This window comes from Gymnodraco acuticeps, unplaced genomic scaffold, assembly GCF_902827175.1.
Source record: "Gymnodraco acuticeps unplaced genomic scaffold, fGymAcu1.1, whole genome shotgun sequence".
Taxonomy (NCBI): Eukaryota; Metazoa; Chordata; class Actinopteri; order Perciformes; family Bathydraconidae; genus Gymnodraco; species Gymnodraco acuticeps.
In genome coordinates this window covers 997,572-1,016,336 of record NW_022992150.1, presented here as the reverse complement: position 1 = coordinate 1,016,336, position 18,765 = coordinate 997,572, and the positions used below count along the sequence as shown (strand labels likewise).

The 18,765-nt window shown below is 42.3% G+C and overlaps 1 protein-coding gene across 2 annotated transcripts in view; it reads right to left on the bottom strand.

Annotated features, from left to right (window-relative positions):
- Window positions 1–18,765, bottom strand: part of med13a (mediator complex subunit 13a) — a 98,796-nt gene that overhangs the window by 15,803 nt on the left and 64,228 nt on the right. For both annotated transcript variants that reach the window (XM_034204094.1, XM_034204095.1), the window contains 7 exons: window positions 11,321–11,351; window positions 10,856–10,977; window positions 10,485–10,575; window positions 9,116–9,324; window positions 7,878–8,068; window positions 1,957–2,879; window positions 280–447 (listed from right to left, as the gene is read on the bottom strand). In XM_034204094.1, coding sequence (XP_034059985.1) covers window positions 280–447; window positions 1,957–2,879; window positions 7,878–8,068; window positions 9,116–9,324; window positions 10,485–10,575; window positions 10,856–10,977; window positions 11,321–11,351 — 1,735 coding nt within the window. The remainder of the gene's footprint in view (window positions 1–279; window positions 448–1,956; window positions 2,880–7,877; window positions 8,069–9,115; window positions 9,325–10,484; window positions 10,576–10,855; window positions 10,978–11,320; window positions 11,352–18,765) is intronic.

Here is an 18,765-nt window from a genome sequence, read left to right as displayed (position 1 = left end):
TTGTGCACCAGAATGTGATGTTGCAAAAAACCATCCGACAGCTCGTCCCAGCAGAGCAGACATCTGGACCACAGCAGAGGGACCACCCTGCCTACTGACCTGACAATATCCACAGCTTTTCTTCCCCAAGACACACACTTAAATGTCACACACTCAAACACAGTTTCTCTACGAGTCTTATGCCTGCCTCTGAAACCTCAATTGAACATGAGGTGGACAATATTGATTCACTGACAGCTGGAGTTAAAACAAACATCCCCAGTTTGGCTACAGCCTTACCGTAAGAGCCCCGTCCAGCCATCTTGTGGAACTGCTGCCAGGTGAGGGGACCCTGAACGCCCCACGACCTTATCGTCCTCTTCTTCTGGATTGCGTCCTGGAGTACGGGCTGCAGGGACATGAGCACCCGCAGCACATCCTGAGAGCACAGCGCACTGACGTCCACTGCTGGAGAACGAAGTAAAGGGGAAGCTTAAGATTAATCACAACATAAGCAACACCACACTTAAACAAAACATTCAACAAATGTATAAGTGTGCTTCTAACACATCTTTTCTTCCTTAAAGGTGGGGTAGGTAAGTTTCAGAAACCGGCTCGAGATACACTTTTTGTTATATTCCATAGAATGCTCTTAACATCCCGATAGCAATGAATATCTTAAGTGCTTTGACAAAAAATCCATAAAAAAAATTTCATCTGTGGAAGCAGTAGTACTGTAAAGAGCACGACCAATCCGTTTAGCCGGGCCGGCTAAACGGATTGGATTGCCGCCCTGTCTGTCAGCCTTCCATCTCGTGCACGCACAAATGTATCTCGTGCCCTCATTGGGCGTGCATTGCAGCAGTACTTCAATGACTCGCCAGCAACAGGCGGCCTCTTTCACCAGTCTGCTGACGTCATGTGCGCGTTCATGTGTGTTGGAGGAGGTGCTCTGTAAGGAAGTCTGAAGGAAGGGGCGGATTCTTTTCGGCTGTGTACTTCCAAATTTTAGTGCACTCGAGCCGGTTTCTGAAACTTACCTACCCCACCTTTAACTTGGTTATAGTTAAGGTTATAGTTAACTCTGGCTCTAATACGGACCATTTCACATTTTTAAGTCACCCAAAGGCCACCATAGTTCTCCGACACACTTGTAAAACGTTGTGTCTCCTGTGAGCAAAGTTATAAGAAATTATAAGTATAGTGTTTACTTGGCGGCTTATTACCAAAATCTTGTAAAGGGGGGGTGAGCAGAGGGGCATTCAGTCTGTATGCACGATGCTAGATGCCGCCAATTCCTTCACGCTGGCAAATAAAATGTCTCTAAATTCTGTCTATGTAATTAACATGTACTCGAGTATAACTTGATTGAACAATGGGCATTTATGTTTCTCAACCAACCATTAGTGAAAAAACACTTAACTATTCATATAATCCAATTAGTTTTTACAAGCATTACATACTTGAAAATGACATCATAAAAAGCACAACAACTTCAGTTTAGTAAATGTATGTTTTAGATTACAAATGTGCATTTAGTGTAGTTTAGTAATTGAATTAGTTTGAAGAATATTTAAATAAAGTGAAAATATCTCCTATATCTAAGGTGTGACCCGGAGGTGGGTCTTAAGGTTTAAATATCAACACTAATGTATGTCTGAATTCATTAACTACTGTTTAATATTCTCCTTTTCGACACGTGTAGTCATTTAGACTCTGGATGATTTAAATCTTGACTCAATCTTTCCAATAATTGTTGGGAATATATTGAACCCTGATAGGTATATCGTTTTTATAGTTGTGCTGTCATCATTTGTATTAATGGTTATTTGCAGACTACATTTTTAAACTTTGTATTAATCTATGATAAAAACCTTAAGAGCTACAGTGGCTGAAGAAAACATAACTTGGTGTAAAAAAAAAAAAAGGAAAATGTTGCTGTGCATGAGTTTCTAGATCCCGCTTGGCGCTTCTCACCGTTTTGTTTGGCCCAGTGGTGCAGGCAGGTGCTCTTCACCAGCGCCTCGTCCACCTTGCCTCCCGACATGTTGTCCATGAACTGCCTGCCGTGCTCCAGGGCCATGTAGCAGTCGCTGTGGTAGTCCCTCTCCTCCACCCTCACACAGGGCGGCACAGGGGCCCCGCTTGGCCCCCGCGTCACTATGTCATCGTCCAGGACTGATATGGGTGAAAAGGGGTTGGTGCATTGATCCTGCAGGAGGAGGATGAGCTCGTCTGGGACACGGTCGCCCCTCCCTACTCCAGTTCTTTCCAGCGAGGAGAGCCGCAGCTGCTCGAAGCGCTTCTCTGCCTCCCTGCTGACGTCTGAGCCTCGGCCGATGATGTCCAGCTCGTCCTCCAGGAAGAGGCCCGAGCCGTTGCCGTAGCGCCGGTTGACCACGGCGCTGAAGCCGCAGCTGCACGCTTCCTGAGCCTCGCCGATGGGGTCGCTAAGGTACACGCCCACGTCGGCTCCTTTTATGTTCATGTTACACACACAGATGCAGCAGCTGTCGAAGTTGCAGTCCTTGAAGAGGCTCATGACTGACTCGGAGAGGATGAGGGTGACGTAGAGGCTGTGGGCCTCGGGGATGGAGGGCACCGTAGCTGGCTCTACTGAGTTCAGCGGTCGGCAGGTGGAGGGGGTGGACGCTGGGGAGTAAAGGTCTGAGTTCTCGTACTTGAGTGAGCCCTGGACGCTGGCAGGGCCTCGAGGTGTTCGTGGGGTGCGTGGCGTTCGTGGGGTGGGGGCAGAGAAACGAGGGGTGGTGGGTGAAGGCAGGATGCCAGTGCCACTGTTACTTGGTGGAGCACTGTTAGACATGAAAGGCGTGTGAGTCTGAGGGGTGTAGGTCTGGCTGTAGTCCTGGTCCATGGTGCTGCCCACACTGGGGATGTTACTGAGGGGGGGAGGCAGAAGGACAAGAATTAGAAAGTAGTAGTAGGGGAAACACAGCGGCACAATTTAGGTTTTGTTAAATGAGGCCACAGCTTTTTAAAGGAAGGTTCACTCCAAATGTCACGATGTGCAATGACTTTCCTCACATGGCTCCCAAGGTAAACAACATTTTTTTTTTTTCAAAGTATTGAAGTTAATGGGGGTTTCATTCAACAACAGCACAACTATATAATAACTAGGGATGGGAATTTGAAAGCAAATGTATATTCGAATATTCGACCCCCCAAAAAACGGTTAACCGAAATGTACATATCCTATAAAAAAAAAAGTTGGGTAAAAAACAATTTTTTGGAAAAAAATACATACATGTTCAAATAAGTGTAGAAACCAAGTCGAATTTGTCAAATGTATTGAACTGGTGATCACAGTTTGACAGCTATAGGCCTACAGCTTTCATGTGTGGAGGCGTTTCACAATCAGGCCAGCTGTAGAGAAGACCCTCTCAGCTGGAACGGAGGTTGCGGATATAGCAAGGTATAGCATGTATATAAGTTTAATTTGGCATAGTTTGACCTCTACACCGCACTCACTAACCTCGTCGAAATATTTCTACACATTACTCCTTTTTGACGCCATGTCTGTTGTGTAGGACTCTTCTTGGAGTGTAAATAATTACCGGACTATGACTGGTAAAATATGTTAAATACCGGCAAAACTAAATCTCTCCTGTCAAAATGTCTATGCACTTTGCCGCCACACGCGTTTGCCAAGCAGCGCTTATTGTTGTTTAGGCTGGCCACTCATGTGTCGCGAGTGTTGACCGGGGGCGGGGGAGCACGCTCATGAACTGTTAGCGCCGGAACCTCGCAACGGCTGCGGAGCTCATTTGCGCCACATTTGGGCCTAAGATGAGGTTTGAGTCTGCGTGATCTGGGTGTAGGGAGGGGCAGCAGCCATGTCATTAGCTAGAACTAGCTAGATCTGATGGATTTGGACATAAACGCGAGTGAAGTATAACCGGACACGAGAGAGAGAGATCAGCACCTGCAGCTCTGCCCGCTGTGAGGGGCCGGTGAGCGGAGCAAAACACACCTTTATACGTCACCGAACACATTTAGCTATGGCACAGTCGTATATATATATACATTGAATTATTCAATTTGATAATATGTAATCAACTTAGGCATCACTCCCAAAAAAAAAAAATAATACAAAAATGCATAACTCATATTCCAGTGTTTCTCTAACTTTTTCATACCAAGGACCACTTAACCAATAAATAAACACTCGCGGACTACCTAACTCCACAAATATCCAAAAACACATCGTTTTTTACAAATCGCCTGAAAATGGTACAAACAAGAGGCCACATGTGTGATGAAGGTGTTTATCTGGGCTATATCATGCAATCGAAAGTGAAACTTAAGCTCGCTCCATTGCGGAGATATTCCCGCGAGAGTGCGGAAAACTTAAATTTATTTATTTATTTCAAATATGAAATTTTACAAATATACTCACGGACGACTAGGGGGCGCTCACGGACCACCAGTGGTCCGCGGACCACTAGGGGGCGCTCACGGACCACCAGTGGTCCGCGGACCACACTTTGAGAAGCACTGTCATATTCGAATACATGAATAATTATTCGAATACCTGAATAATTTCGAATATTCGATTAATCGTTCCCATCCCTAATAATAACATCCATTTACAAACTCTTGCATAAGGAAAAGCGCTATAAAAATCCCATGTATTATTATAATTTTTACAACATTAATCCAGTTGTATGCCTAACACGTGCAAAACGCATCCATTCTCATTTAAATCATACTATTTAAAACACTTAACACAAACAGTGTATGAGTGATTGTTAAGTGATGTTTAGAGTTCATTTAGCTGTTGTTAAATGCAGCCATCATTTACCTAAATGCAGACTTTGGTGCTATTTATTCACCATAAAGGTATCAAGATTATTAATTGTTTTGGAGGAATTCAAGGAGTAATTCGTATACAAAAATACAATTTTTTAAAATAATCCTTTGTTGACAATTAAAAAGGATCCCTATTTGACAACAAATAATACAACTCTTCTATTCACAGCTTGCAACTGTGGTCCTAACCTTCTAATTTTGGCATGAAAGGGGAAGCACCTGTACTCAGCAAATACTTGTTTCCCCAATGCTCAGCACACAAAATGCTGTTATCCGACTGTCTCTCTGTATTTGTGAATTTAGTTTGAGCAATAAGGCAGTACGGCACGACAACATGCACTACAAGAGGAATGCAGAGTGAGCTTACACTAACAAATGTTTACACATGAGAGAACAAGAATGCGGGGGAAAGAGGGAGAATGAGAAACGGGTAGCAAAAGGAAGCAGAGGGAGAGAGAAAGACATTCAATAAACATTTCAACGAGTGTCCCTCTGAGGTAAGGGTTATTTTTGGGCTGGCAAGCAACAGTGAGGAAGTAGAGAGGGGGGGGGGGAGATAGTGTGTAAGTAAAGCAGAGAGAGAGAGGTAGAGCACATCATGTCCCTAGCTCTATGTGGGGGGAAAACTCCTGGCACAGACCCATTAGGAGGAAGTCCCAGCACAACTCTCTCTGCTGCAGCCAGGGCACGTTCTGCACGGAGGCAGACGCCAAGGCAGCACCAGCACATTCAAATATATTTACCAAGCACTCTTGGAACATTTGCCAAGTTTAGTGAAGCATAGACACACCTTCGTGCCTGCGCAATCCAGCGTAAACAGTCAATAATTAAGAGCACTTTTTAAAATGGGACTCTTTGTTTCATGTTCTGTCATGCTCTACTATAAGACAAAGATACATTTCTCAATAATCACCATCACAATTATCAAAAGTATAATACAAAAACTACAGTAATCACCATCATTATCTTAAGCCTATAGCCTTTTTTACTGCATAAAATAGCCCAGCAGCTAGCAGAATCTTTTCTTGCTCGCTGCTTCATTATTGGTGCTCTTTGCACCTGCACATGTACATGACATGTTTATATAATAAGGCCTGTTATGCTTTTGGGGGGTTCCGCTTTCCTGTAGTTTGTAACATGTAAATGTTCTGCAAAAGCTAAAATCCCAAAGTTCCTTCCAGAGGGAGTTTGTCTCAAACGCACATAGTGACATCACTATGTAACACTCGCGCTTCTATTATCTAGTTATCCAACCCATCATACGTGATAGACTAAAGGGTAGGAAATCCCAATAACGATCGACCAATCTCAACAGAGCCGGCCAGCTAACCAATCAGAGCAGTGGACTTGTGGTTTCAGACAGAGGGTGAAAAGACATTGTGTTATTGTTCTTATTGATACTGTCACTTACATGTTTACTCTTATTTGTATTCTTATAAACCTTGTGTGAACTCTTGTCTGTGCTGTCCTGTGTTTGACTCCTATTCTGTTGCCGCTCTGACATCTGACTTTCCCTACGGGGATCAATAACGGTTTATCTTATCTCATTATATCATCAGCCACTGGGTCTCCTGACAGAACACAGCTGAGTTTCAGCCTGCATGCATAACTTGAACCAGAGAAACATATTAAGCCTGGAAGATGTTACGTTCTCCGGTCAATGAAACGCAGATATAATGCTCTTTAATCCTTACTGATGTAATGAAGGGTCTATTCTACTGCCCTGATTATGGAGAGAACAGAAAAATAACAAATGAATAGAACAAAACAAGGTTGGTTTTTGGATTTTTCTGTTTAGCATGCTGATAAGAAGCTCCCGTGTGTGTAAATGATCAGAGTGTAGCTGTGTGCAGTCAAGAGCAACAGTGACATATCATGGAGACTGTGAGCAGTGAGGTGGCATGGAGCCGCTGAAGGGGCCCATCTCACCACTCCAGTGATAATCCTCATCTTCAACCAAGTTGGCATTATACACTCGTTTCCCTGCTTTGCCTTTGCCTGATCAGCCGGCTAAGGGGGGGGGGGGGGGGGGGGGGGGGGGGGGTGTCCGGGGAGAGAGCAGAGGGTGTGTGTGGACGGAAAAGGGAACGGAGTGTGAGTGTATGCTTCTGTGCACACGAACCAGCCGGCACAGCCTCGCCATTTATTCTGAACATCTCAATTAGAAAGGCTTCTGTCCACATAATCATGATTACATGATAAAGATAAGCTACATGGAATTATACAGAAGAAAGGCATGTAGAAGCCTGTCAGCAAGACCCGGCACAACGTCACTGACCAAATGTAATACCCACTAGGGTCTCAATCAAAACAATAGCAAAAGACGAAGTTTGGCAAAGTTTAACTTCAGGGTTGATTATTCAGGATTCTTTTATTGAAAGCAGAAATATCCAAAGAGGTCTCCTCCTCTTTAAAACAAACTAACCCAGTGTTTAGAACCCATAAAAACACTAAATTAGGCAGTTTCATGCATCCAATGCCTTGCTCAAGGGCACCACGGCAGGGCCCAGGAGGTGAACTGGAACCTCTCCAAGTGCCAGTCATCACTCCATATTTAGGTCTGTTCAGGGACTTGAACCGGTGACCCTACGGTTCCCAGGCCAAGTCCCTACAGACTGAGCCCCTGCCTGACGTCTGGATCTGAAGTTAACTGATCATTTCTGATCCAATTATTACAATTCTTCAATCAATTAAAATATTTGGAAAACCCACCAAGATCTAAGAAATGTAAACATAAAATGTGGCATAAAACTGAATATGGAATTCTATTTATGACAGAATCTTGCAGACAAACACTGACGCATGGTCAATGTTAGTTCACAACTAATTCTTCACAATAGGTCTATTTGTTCTTAGTCATTTTGATGTGGCAAAATCACATATACCTTAAAGCAAGTGGATGATTACACTAGTAACAGGGTTCTGCCTACCCACAGTTGTGCTGTAATCATTTAAATGTGCTAATATTCAATATCTCAGCTGTGTGACAACAGAAACACCTGCAGACTTCACTAAAGATGACAAACACCCACTCTGCAAACCTCACTGAAAGCACTACAGCAACTCACCTGTCCTTGTTGAGGAAGCTCATGACAGGCATGACGGGGTTGAGCATCTCCCTCCAGCTCAGTCTGTAGATGCAGTCCTCTGGGATTTTGATAGGTGGGAGACACTGGCTGGGTAACATCTTCAGAGGAGCGAACATGGAGCAGCCTACGAACGACTGGCACAGCTCGGGCTTGTAAACGAATGAATAGTCCTGCAATATAGAAGAAGACAAGACATAGTAAGTCAGAAAAAGAGGATGGTTTCACAGATTCCTAATATGAAAAGGCAACATATGATAGTGTAGTAACCCAGCTGCCTCAAAATGAGCAAGGGAAAGAAAACTCACCCATCAATAATCCTTCACTTTGACTTATGACATCTACTGCTTCAGGCAGTACATTTGGCCTATGTGTTCAGTCAGTTGTAATTGACGCTGCGATAATACCTGACAGATTTACAGGGACTCACTGGGACTGGGTGATATGGCTTATGAATAATATCTACTTTAGTTACGATCTACGTAGCTAGAAATGTAACATAGTACAACTGTTTGATTTAACCCTCTGATGCTTATGAGCACACCACACCCTCTGATCATTCTTGTTTACTACTGTAAATGTAGAGGGAACACCGCTCGTAAAATGACACTTTAGAGAGTTTCATTCTCAAAAGGCCACATATTGTCCGAGTGATCTCTGAGGGGGTCTGATATATATTACTAAAGTAAAATTGTTCTGTGAAAACAGGAAGTTTCTCAAACCTAACCTGTTCTTTTATTTTGAAATGAGACTGTTATTAGGCAATTCCATTCTTTCATTATTAAGTTTAAATAATTATTTACACAATTTTAAATATTTAAATGTTTCTGTAAATCATCATTAATTCGATATAATGCTTTATACGTTTATTTAATTATCAACAGACTGATTGACTAAAAGGGAATAAAGGGGAAAATGCAGTCACATTCACCTGAAGGTAACTTCTATTTTAAATTCTTCTTACATGCTTAAACCATTATGCCTATTATATATATTTACACGTTCTGCAAAACAACGCCAAGTTCCTTTTAACAACTTTTTAAAAGTGGACAACATCCATTAACTTTTTCTAACTCACAAACAAATCACAAGGCTTGTATGTTGCGGGAAGTAGCGTGAGTAGCTAAACATCAAAGTAATTCTCATGTCAGAGCCTTTAAATAATTAAAAGTTGCAATACACTAAGATTGTTGGATATATTGCCCGAGCCTAAGACCCACCGTGATCTCAGATGGCTTGGGACTGCAGTAGCTCTCTTCCACCTCGATCTTGAAGTGTCCCAGAGACGAGGTGCCGTCAAGCGAGGTCATGCCCATGTTGGCCTCCATGCTGCCGTACTCCTTGCTGCACATGTTCATGGGTGAGTAGCCCATGATGTGCTGCTCGAGGGAGGGGGGTGTGGGAAACATCTGGTGCATGTCTGCTGAACCTGGAGGGAGAGAAGAACAAGGAACCATCAAAATATGTTTATCCCAACACTGTTGCCTGAATTACACAGCTAACACTGCTAACAATAGCAAAATAACATCAATTATACTCTGTTAGCAATATCTTAATTGCCCTACAAACAGCAAACACAAACCGTTTCTTAAGATAATTATGTGACTCATGAAGATGATGTGTAATCTTAAGCTGTTAGGACTCTGCTGTTTGCTACTACGGCTTCTGTCAAGATGATTGCTGATGGAGGTTTTCTTGTTCTGCAACCAAACATGACAAGCAGCTGTTGTTATAGGCAGCTAGAATGTATATACAAAAACAGATGAATACTTATTAGACATGCTTTAGGTCTGACAGGCAGCTCGCCTACGAACTGTTTACATAGTTTGTCATCGTTACCTTGGCATGTTTGTTCACATTTTTAAAATATAGTAGCGGGCATATTCACAGGATCCAGCAGAGCGGAGCGCCTTCTTTTTACGCTTTTCTCATTTTCATAACATAAATGTGTTCTACACAAGAAGAATACGCAATGATTGATTAATGTCTATATGTATAGGTGGCCATAGACAATAAATGGTTTAAGGCTTTGGATAGGGAATATCTAAGGCCTTAAACCATTTACGTTACTGTGAGATGTTCTGTGAGAGAGAACAAACAAAATGCATAGTAAATGGGAAGATAATTTAACTGTACAGTATCTGAAGTATCTTAATGGCAGAACTGAGTTCAATATGCTTCACAGTCAAATATAATGTCCTTAAATTGTCTGTTAGCTGACAGGAGACAGCAGGTGGATAGAAACACTGATGCACGTTGTCAAGTTAATCACAGCCATATTCTCCACCACTAGGTGGCAAAGCCATTTGTGAGCAGCATTGAGGCTTCAGAGGTAAAAGCTTTAATTTTATTTAGTGGATTAAAGGATACGATGCTGTTTCACTCCACTGAAATGACGACATGGGGGAATACTGCGTTATAAACTGAAGTGGCTTCAGGCACAATCTCAGTGAACCATTCCTAATTTTCCAGGGGCTCAGGGGTATGTCAAATCTGATTCTAGATTAACATTTGGGGTAAATCTCCAGCACATCGGTGTTGAGGGAAAAGAAAAAGAGAGAAGGGAGAGGCAGATGAAGAGATACATACTAATGCAGGACACGGGGTCCAGAGTGGAGGACTTAGAATCCTTGCTGCCAAATTTATCATCCGTTCCATTCACCGTTCGCCTGGAGCCAGGCTGAGGACAAAGACAAAATACGTATTTTAGCACTTGATCATTTTGGTAACTCAAAGTGTCAGTTATTACCACTACTCTTGTTTCAACAATGTATTAATGTGGTCACCTGGGGCTACTGTAAGTCACTATCATCACACATGAATAGAGTAACAGGTGAAGGAGTGTGCTGTGGTGCATGCATGCAAGTGGAAACACCAGACACTCACACGCATACACAAAAGCTGTGCCAAACCACACTCTGTGTAATGTGATATTCATTACTGTGTGAGTTTCTACTAACCGCCAGTTCATCCTCGTCTGAATTGAAGAGGTGTTCCAGGTCGTTGATGGACACCGCCAGGTCGGTCTCGTGGATCAGGCTGGTGGAAGCCATGCGGTTGTGAGCCGCCGCCCGCTGAGCTTCTGCATAAACAAACAGACTCTCTGTTAAAATATTAATGTCAGCAAGTAGATATTAGGGGGCTTGAGAACTAAATGAAAGGCAGAAATTGTGCTATGATCGTTTATGCTGACTGACTACTGGGGTCAGTCTCAATTTAATCTCAGTTCAATCAACTCAGAAAGTCTTTTAATGAAATTATTTAAATGCTTGTCGCATGATGGATCTGTGTTAAAATGACTTAAAAAGAAAGAAATGTTCCTTATTTAGTGGTTGAGTGCAGTCTCTATTGACAAATGGGAAGACTGTACTGTATTGTTGAAGAACATGCCAAGGTAAATGTTGGTAAATAAAGTGGCTCCTTACCATCTGACGAACTAGATCCTCCATCTTCACCCTGTGAGAAAAAAAAAGATGAGAAGTTTAGATGGAAGAACAACACAAACGTAGTCATGCAGCCAGAGAGATCCATCGACTTGAATCATTTGATTAAACAATGCTCAGAGTGCACAGTCCAGGCATTGTTTATATTAATATGACACCGACGCCAGTGCGATGAAGCTTTTTCTTGTACTTAATGAGGGCCCGTGGCTGAGTCTGCTTCATTACCCTGTGGGTGTGAGAATCCTTTGAGCCCATAACTGTGATTAAAACTAAACAAATACATCTGACTGGAGATGAGCTGGAATAAATCACAAAACAGAACAACAACAAATAACGTGTCATCAAGCAGCCACATTAAACTTCCACAGGGGCGTCCTGAGCTATGGAAAGCAACATCATGTGCCAAGATTTCAATACACTCGATCAAAAGATGTTGATTTTATGAGCAGGTGCGCATAAAGATATTTAGGAAATGTCATTACATCACTTGGAAAATATTTTTAGAATTCACATTTTTAAGACAAACGGATGAAAAGGATTGCTTATTTACTTCAGATTATGTATCCCAAACAAAATTAAAGAAATACATCTCAAAATATTACAACAAATATATTCAGATGTGAAAAAGATATATACTTTCTGCAAGAAAAAATATAATTTGTTTTATAATTTGTTTTATAATTTGTTTTATATTGCGAAAGCTTTAACTTTGAAAACGATATATTGTGAAAAACAATACATGCATTTAGGATTGAGGAAAAATATTTTCACTTAAGACAAAAGTTAACTTATGCATACAATGATATATTCATAAAAGCTACATATCTTAATTAAACTGCAACATCTTTTAAAATGTCAGTTTATTTGAGTTTCTTTTATTTTTAACAAATAAAAATAGGTGTAGTTTACTATAGGTGTAATATCCTTCAATCAGATTTATTTTAACGTTATTATTATTTTGTATTTGCTGTAAATATATTGATTCATCATATATTTCACGTGTTTTCGTGTGATAAAAATAACATTTTCATTCTTCTTCATTATGCATCAAAATGGTTTGGCCAATACTTTGTACATTTGATCTAAAAATAACTAAACAAGGGGGGCTCCTTTATCCAATCAAGGACAACAAATAATAAAAGAAAAGCAACACGAGCCAGAGAGAAAATTGGACAGTAACAGAGGCAAAGAGAAAATAGACTGTTGGCCTCTGCTGTGGCAAATGAGATTTCCAGTGTGGATCGGAGTGAAATCATGATCCAAGGAATGGCCTCTTAGGCTGGGGGGGGGGGCTGGACTTCTGTATGTGTGTGTGTGTGTCTGTCTGTGCTCTCTTATGACAGGTTGTGTGTACAATGTGCACTGAGCAGTTCTCGCTGTGGAACAGGAATGGTATGTCCTAGCCATCGATTTCATTACGCTCCAGGGCTTTTCTCTGAGTAACGCAGGCTTTAATCTGTCTTCCCTTAAAGCAGTGCTTCTCAAACTTTTTTCAGTAATGTACCCCCTTTGAAACATTTTCTCAGCGAAGTACCCCCTGACCGACCCCGAACATTTTTGATCGAAAAAGCCTATACAAATAATTACAATATAGTGATGTTCCCTCAGTGTGTGATTTATTAACTCCTTCATGCATGCATTACAACAAACTAAGGATATTTTCATTTTATGCATGAAAAAAAAAATAACATAACATTTTTTTAAACAGGGTTTTTCCAAGGAGTTTTTCAACTGAAGTAATATCTGTTTAACAAACCAATGAACAAAATGATATATTATGCAAAACTATAAAATACAATACACAAATTTGACATGTTTATATGAGGACCCCCTTGGTGGTTCTAGGAATATTTTATATAAAATTGTGTTTTCTATTTAACTTATTGTACTAAGATTATTTTTGTAATCATGCATGGTATTTTTTTAATTAACTTTTTCTTTTTTTTTTTTAAATCTCACGTACCCCCTAGTACCCCAACGTACCCCTAGGGGTCCGCGTACCCCCATTTGAGAACCACTGCCTTAAAGGACCAATCCACAGCAGAGCACAACATCCACACCAAGGCCACAATCTATAGGTGCTAATGATGCTTTAACCCCTTGTTATCAATGATCTGGCCTTGGATGGGAAAGGGTATATGTGTGGAGTCTTTACATATTACAGAAGACTGTTCCCCCTCCAAGGCTGCGTGCATGCAAGCCTTCCATCGCCATGTTCCTTCCTCTCAGCTCTCATTTATCTGCATGTATCTTATACTACATTATTCAGCAGGATCTGACATCCACTTCTGTGTAGTGGTATGATGATCAGATCATGGTCCATTACAGCACGTGTGTCACATGGCCTGCAGCAGAGTCAAAAACTCTCCGGTTAAAGGATTTCATAGTCTGATCCCTGGAGATGCTCGATTATGGTTTACACAAGACACTCAATAGAGAGCAATAAGCAAGTGGTTTGAGGTTCTGCTGAGAAACTGGATACAACTAGTAAAGCTCAAATTCACCCACCAAAAAGCGGTGAATTGGATAAGAATGGTACAAAATCCAGGAGCGCAAAGATGTATTCATTTAATGTTCGATCCAATATCATTGATCAGGGATGCAAACTCATCAGGTATGAAAAAGGTGACAAGGATCCGAGCCCCCCAACCCCACGGAATATTGGCTTTAAAATGAAGAATAACAGAGGATTTTAGCAGTCAGAACAGCTAGAGCAGCAGTGTTAATAATAACAGAAACGCCAAAGCGTCACATCTAATAGAAATATGTAAAAGCATTTATTTGAATTGTGTAGCAGTCAGTTTATAATTCTGGCAGCACTGTTGAGCATTTTGAAAATGTATTTTCATGCCTCTGTGCAAGGCTTAGTCTTTCCATCTGTATAGCCACTGGTGTTAAGTAACTAAGTTCATAAACTCAACAAGTACTATACTTGGGTAAAATGTTGACATACTTTTGACTTTACTTAAGTATTTCAATGTTTTGCTACTTTGTTCTTCTTCTCCTCTACAGTTCAGAGGTAAATGGTATTTAATACCTTTAGTTACTTCACAGATGTGGATGAATGATGTGAAATATAATCAAGTATTGAGTCAGACTTTAGTTCCACCTGGAGTAAATCCACAAGCTACCCTGCAGTATACAAAGTCATTCAAACTAGCTGCAGCTTTGAGAACACTTTCATGATCAATCATTATAAAACATATCATATATATTATTCTGAAATGGACCAATCTGCACAATGACTACTTTTACTGTCGCTACTTTCACTATATCTTGATGAGAATACTTTTCTACTTTCACTTGAGGAACATTTTGAATGCAGGACTTTCACTGTAACAGAGTATTCCTACACTCTGGTACTTCTACTTTTACTCAAGAACAAGATCTGAGTACTTCTACTTTTATTAAGTACAAGATCTGAGTACTTCTACTTCTACTAAAGTACAAGATCTGAGTACTTCTACTAAAGTACAAGATCTGAGTACTTCTACTTTTACTCAAGTACATGATCTGAGTACTTCTACTTTTACTCAAGAACAATATCTGAGTACTTCTACTAAAGTACAAGATCTGAGTACTTCTACTTTTACTCAAGTACAAGATCTGAGTACTTCTACTTTTATTAAGTACAAGATCTGAGTACTTCTACTCAAGTACAAGATCTGAGTACTTCTAATTTTACTCAAGAACAAGATCTGAGTACTTCTACTAAAGTACAAGATTGGAGTACTTCTACTTTTACTCAAGAACAAGATCTGAGTACTTCTACTTTTATTAAGTACAAGATCTGAGTACTTCTACTTCTACTAAAGTACACGATCTGAGTACTTCTACTAAAGTACAAGATCTGAGTACTTCTACTTTTACTCAAGTACATGATCTGAGTACTTCTACTTTTACTCAAGAACAATATCTGAGTACTTCTACTAAAGTACAAGATCGTGCATCTGGACCCGGTGACAACATTACCTATTGACGCAGCAACCACTGTAAGTTATATTCTTGTTTAATTAGACTTCTCGGTTTCATTTATTCGACTCTGTATAATTGTTACTGTAGCTAAAACGGCTAAATCGCTTTTGAGAGATTTTAAATCTCAGATCTGCTCAGGCGAAACCTGCTTTACAGCTCTCAGCACTCAAGCCTGCATTATTAACATAGGCAGGGCCAGTCTATTGATTGCGTGAAGTAGAACTGCGTGACTCAGTCATCCTTTAGCTCAAAAAGCATTTAAATACCGCATTTAGAAACTGATGAACTCAGTGTGCATCTGGACCCGGTGACAACATTACCTATTGACGCAGCAACCACTGTAAGTTATATTCTTGTTTAATTAGACTTCTCGGTTTCATTTATTCGACTCTGTATAATTGTTACTGTAGCTAAAACGGCTAAATCGCTTTTGAGAGATTTTAAATCTCAGATCTGCTCAGGCGAAACCTGCTTTACAGCTCTCAGCACTCAAGCCTGCATTATTAACATAGGCAGGGCCAGTCTATTGTCGCCCATCAGCTGTAGATAGTTAACTAATTAACTTCAGCTGTGAGAACTGAGCAATCAGGCGTCCATTTCGGGTAGCTCTTTCCTGGAGCGGCAGCTTCAGCGGCAGACAGGCTAAGACTGACAAAGACATTAGAGTCCTACGGGAGTAAGACTGACAAAGACATTAGAGTCCTACGGGAGTCACGAGGGAGGCAAAGAGGAGGCAAATCCTACTCTGATTGAGCTAAGTATCGTTGGCGTTTTTAATTTTTACTTTTGTTGTTTAGCCCCTCATGCTATAATCATGTGTATTTTCTCCATTCCTGTTCATGTGTCTTCTCGCAATTATCACTGGCCCCGTGTATCTCCTAATCGATATAACCAGCCTGCTCTCGTCTATCCCACGTGCTCCACTGAGATCCATCATCTAGTTTCAGGTGGCCTGTGGAACTGCCAGTCAGCTGTTCCTAAGGCTGACTTCATCTCTGGCTACGCCTCCCTGCAGTCTCTGGATTTCCTTGCTCTCACTGAGACCTGGATTACTCCATCCAACACATCCACCCCAGCAGCTCTCTCCACTGCATATTCCTTCTCCCATACACCCAGACCCACTGGCAGAGGAGGTGGCACTGGTCTCCTGCTCTCTCCCAAATGGAGCTTTTCCCTCTTCAAGCTACCTAACTTTACTCCTTCCACCTTTGAATTCCATGCCGTCACAGTAACCCATCCTATACAGTTAACCATTGTTGTTCTCTACCGTCCACCAGGCGCCTTGGGGGACTTCTTGGAGGAATTAGATCATCTCCTCTCACACATCCCTGAAACTGGCCCTCCCGCTGTACTTCTCGGAGACTTCAACCTCCAGTTGGGGAAGATAGACGAACTAACATCTCTGTTAACCGCCTTTGCTTTCTCACTCTCTCCGTCCCCACCGACTCATAAAGCTGGCAATGTCCTTGATCTCATATTCTCAAGGAACTGCGCTACTTCTAACCTCTCTGTAAACCCGCTCCACACATCCGATCACTTCTTCATTTCATTCTCTCTATCCCTTTCCAAACATAACAAACTCATCTCTTCCCATCCTACACTTGTCCGCCGTAACCTTCGCTCCCTCTCTCCCTCTACCTTTGCCTCGTCGGTGCTCTCAGCCCTCCCTTCCTCTGATTCGTTCCAACTACTGCCTCCAAACTCTGCTGCAGAAACTCTCCTCTCTACTCTCTCATCCACTCTGGACTCGCTCTGTCCTCTCACATCTCGGCAGGCTCGTCAGTCCCCTCCGGCTCCCTGGCTAAATGATGCACTGCGTGCTAATAGAACCGTCCTTAGGGCAGCAGAGCGGAAATGGTGGAAATCCAAACACCGTGACGACCTCCTAACCTATCAAGCTCTCCTCTCCTCTTTCTCTGCTTCGATCTCTCAGGCAAAAAGCACTTTCTTTCAAGATAAGATCCAATCTTCCTATTCCAATCCTAAAAAACTATTTTCCATCTTCTCCACCCTCTTGGACCCTCCAAAAGCTCCTCCCCCCTCCTCACTTCTGTCAAGCGACTTTGTTACCCACTTTGAAAAAAAAGGTTAATGATATTCGCTCTTCTTTTTCTGACTCACCTTTACTCACCGCTGGGTCACCAGACCCTCCTTCCACCAACACACTAACCTCCTTTTCCCCTCTCTCTCCAAGTGAGGTTCTTACCCTCATTACCTCTGCCCGCCCTACCACCTGTCCTCTGGACCCTATCCCTTCAAACCTCCTTCAGACTATCGCTCCTGATATTCTACCGTTTCTCACCCATTTCATCAACACTTCTCTAACTTCTGGTCACTTTCCAAACAGTCTCAAGGAGGCAAGAGTAAACCCTCTCCTAAAGAAACCCACTCTCAACCCGTCTGATGTTATAAACTACAGGCCTGTCTCTCTCCTCCCGTTCCTGTCTAAATCACTTGAACGCGCTGTCTTTAAACAACTCTCCTGTTCTCTCAATCAGAACAACCTTCTGGATCCGCACCAGTCTGGTTTCAAGGCAGGTCACTCCACAGAAACTGCTCTCATTGCTGTCACGGAGGAACTGCACACTGCCAAAACTGCATCCCTCTCCTCTGTCATCATCCTGTTGGACCTGTCTGCTGCATTCGACACGGTGAATCATCAGATCCTCCTTCGCACTCTCCAAAAACTTGGAGTTTCAGGCTCTGCACTTTCCCTCCTCACCTCATACCTGAAAGACCGTACCTACAGGGTGACTTGGAGAGGGTCTGAGTCCGACCCTTGTCAATTAACTACGGGGGTCCCTCAGGGCTCTGTTCTTGGTCCCCTCCTCTTCTCCTTGTACACAAACTCGCTCGGATCAGTCATTAGCCCGCATGGTTTTTCTTACCACTGCTACGCTGACGACACCCAATTAATTCTGTCCTTTCCCCGCTCAGAGACCCAGGTCGTCGCACGCATCTCTGCTTGTCTAGCTGACATCTCTCAGTGGATGTCTGCTCACCACCTCAAGCTCAACCTTGACAAGACTGAGCTGCTCTTCCTCCTGGGAAAAGATTGTCCAACTCTTGACCTAACAATCAACATCGGCACCTCAGTTGTTTCCCCGACTCAGACTGCAAGGAATCTGGGTGTGACCCTAGATAACAACCTGTCCTTCACTGCAAACATCGCTGCTACAACCCGCTGCTGCAGATACACGCTTTACAACATCAGGAAGATACGTCCCCAGCTGACTCAGAAAGCGACTCAGGTTCTGGTCCAGGCTCTCGTCATCTCACGCCTAGACTACTGCAACTCCCTCCTGGCTGGTCTACCTGCATGTGGCATCCGACCTCTGCAGCTCATCCAGAATGCAGCGGCTCGTCTGGTTTTCAACCTTCCTAAATTCTCCCACACCACTCCGCTCCTCCGCTCCCTTCACTGGCTTCCGGTAACTGCTAGAATCCACTTC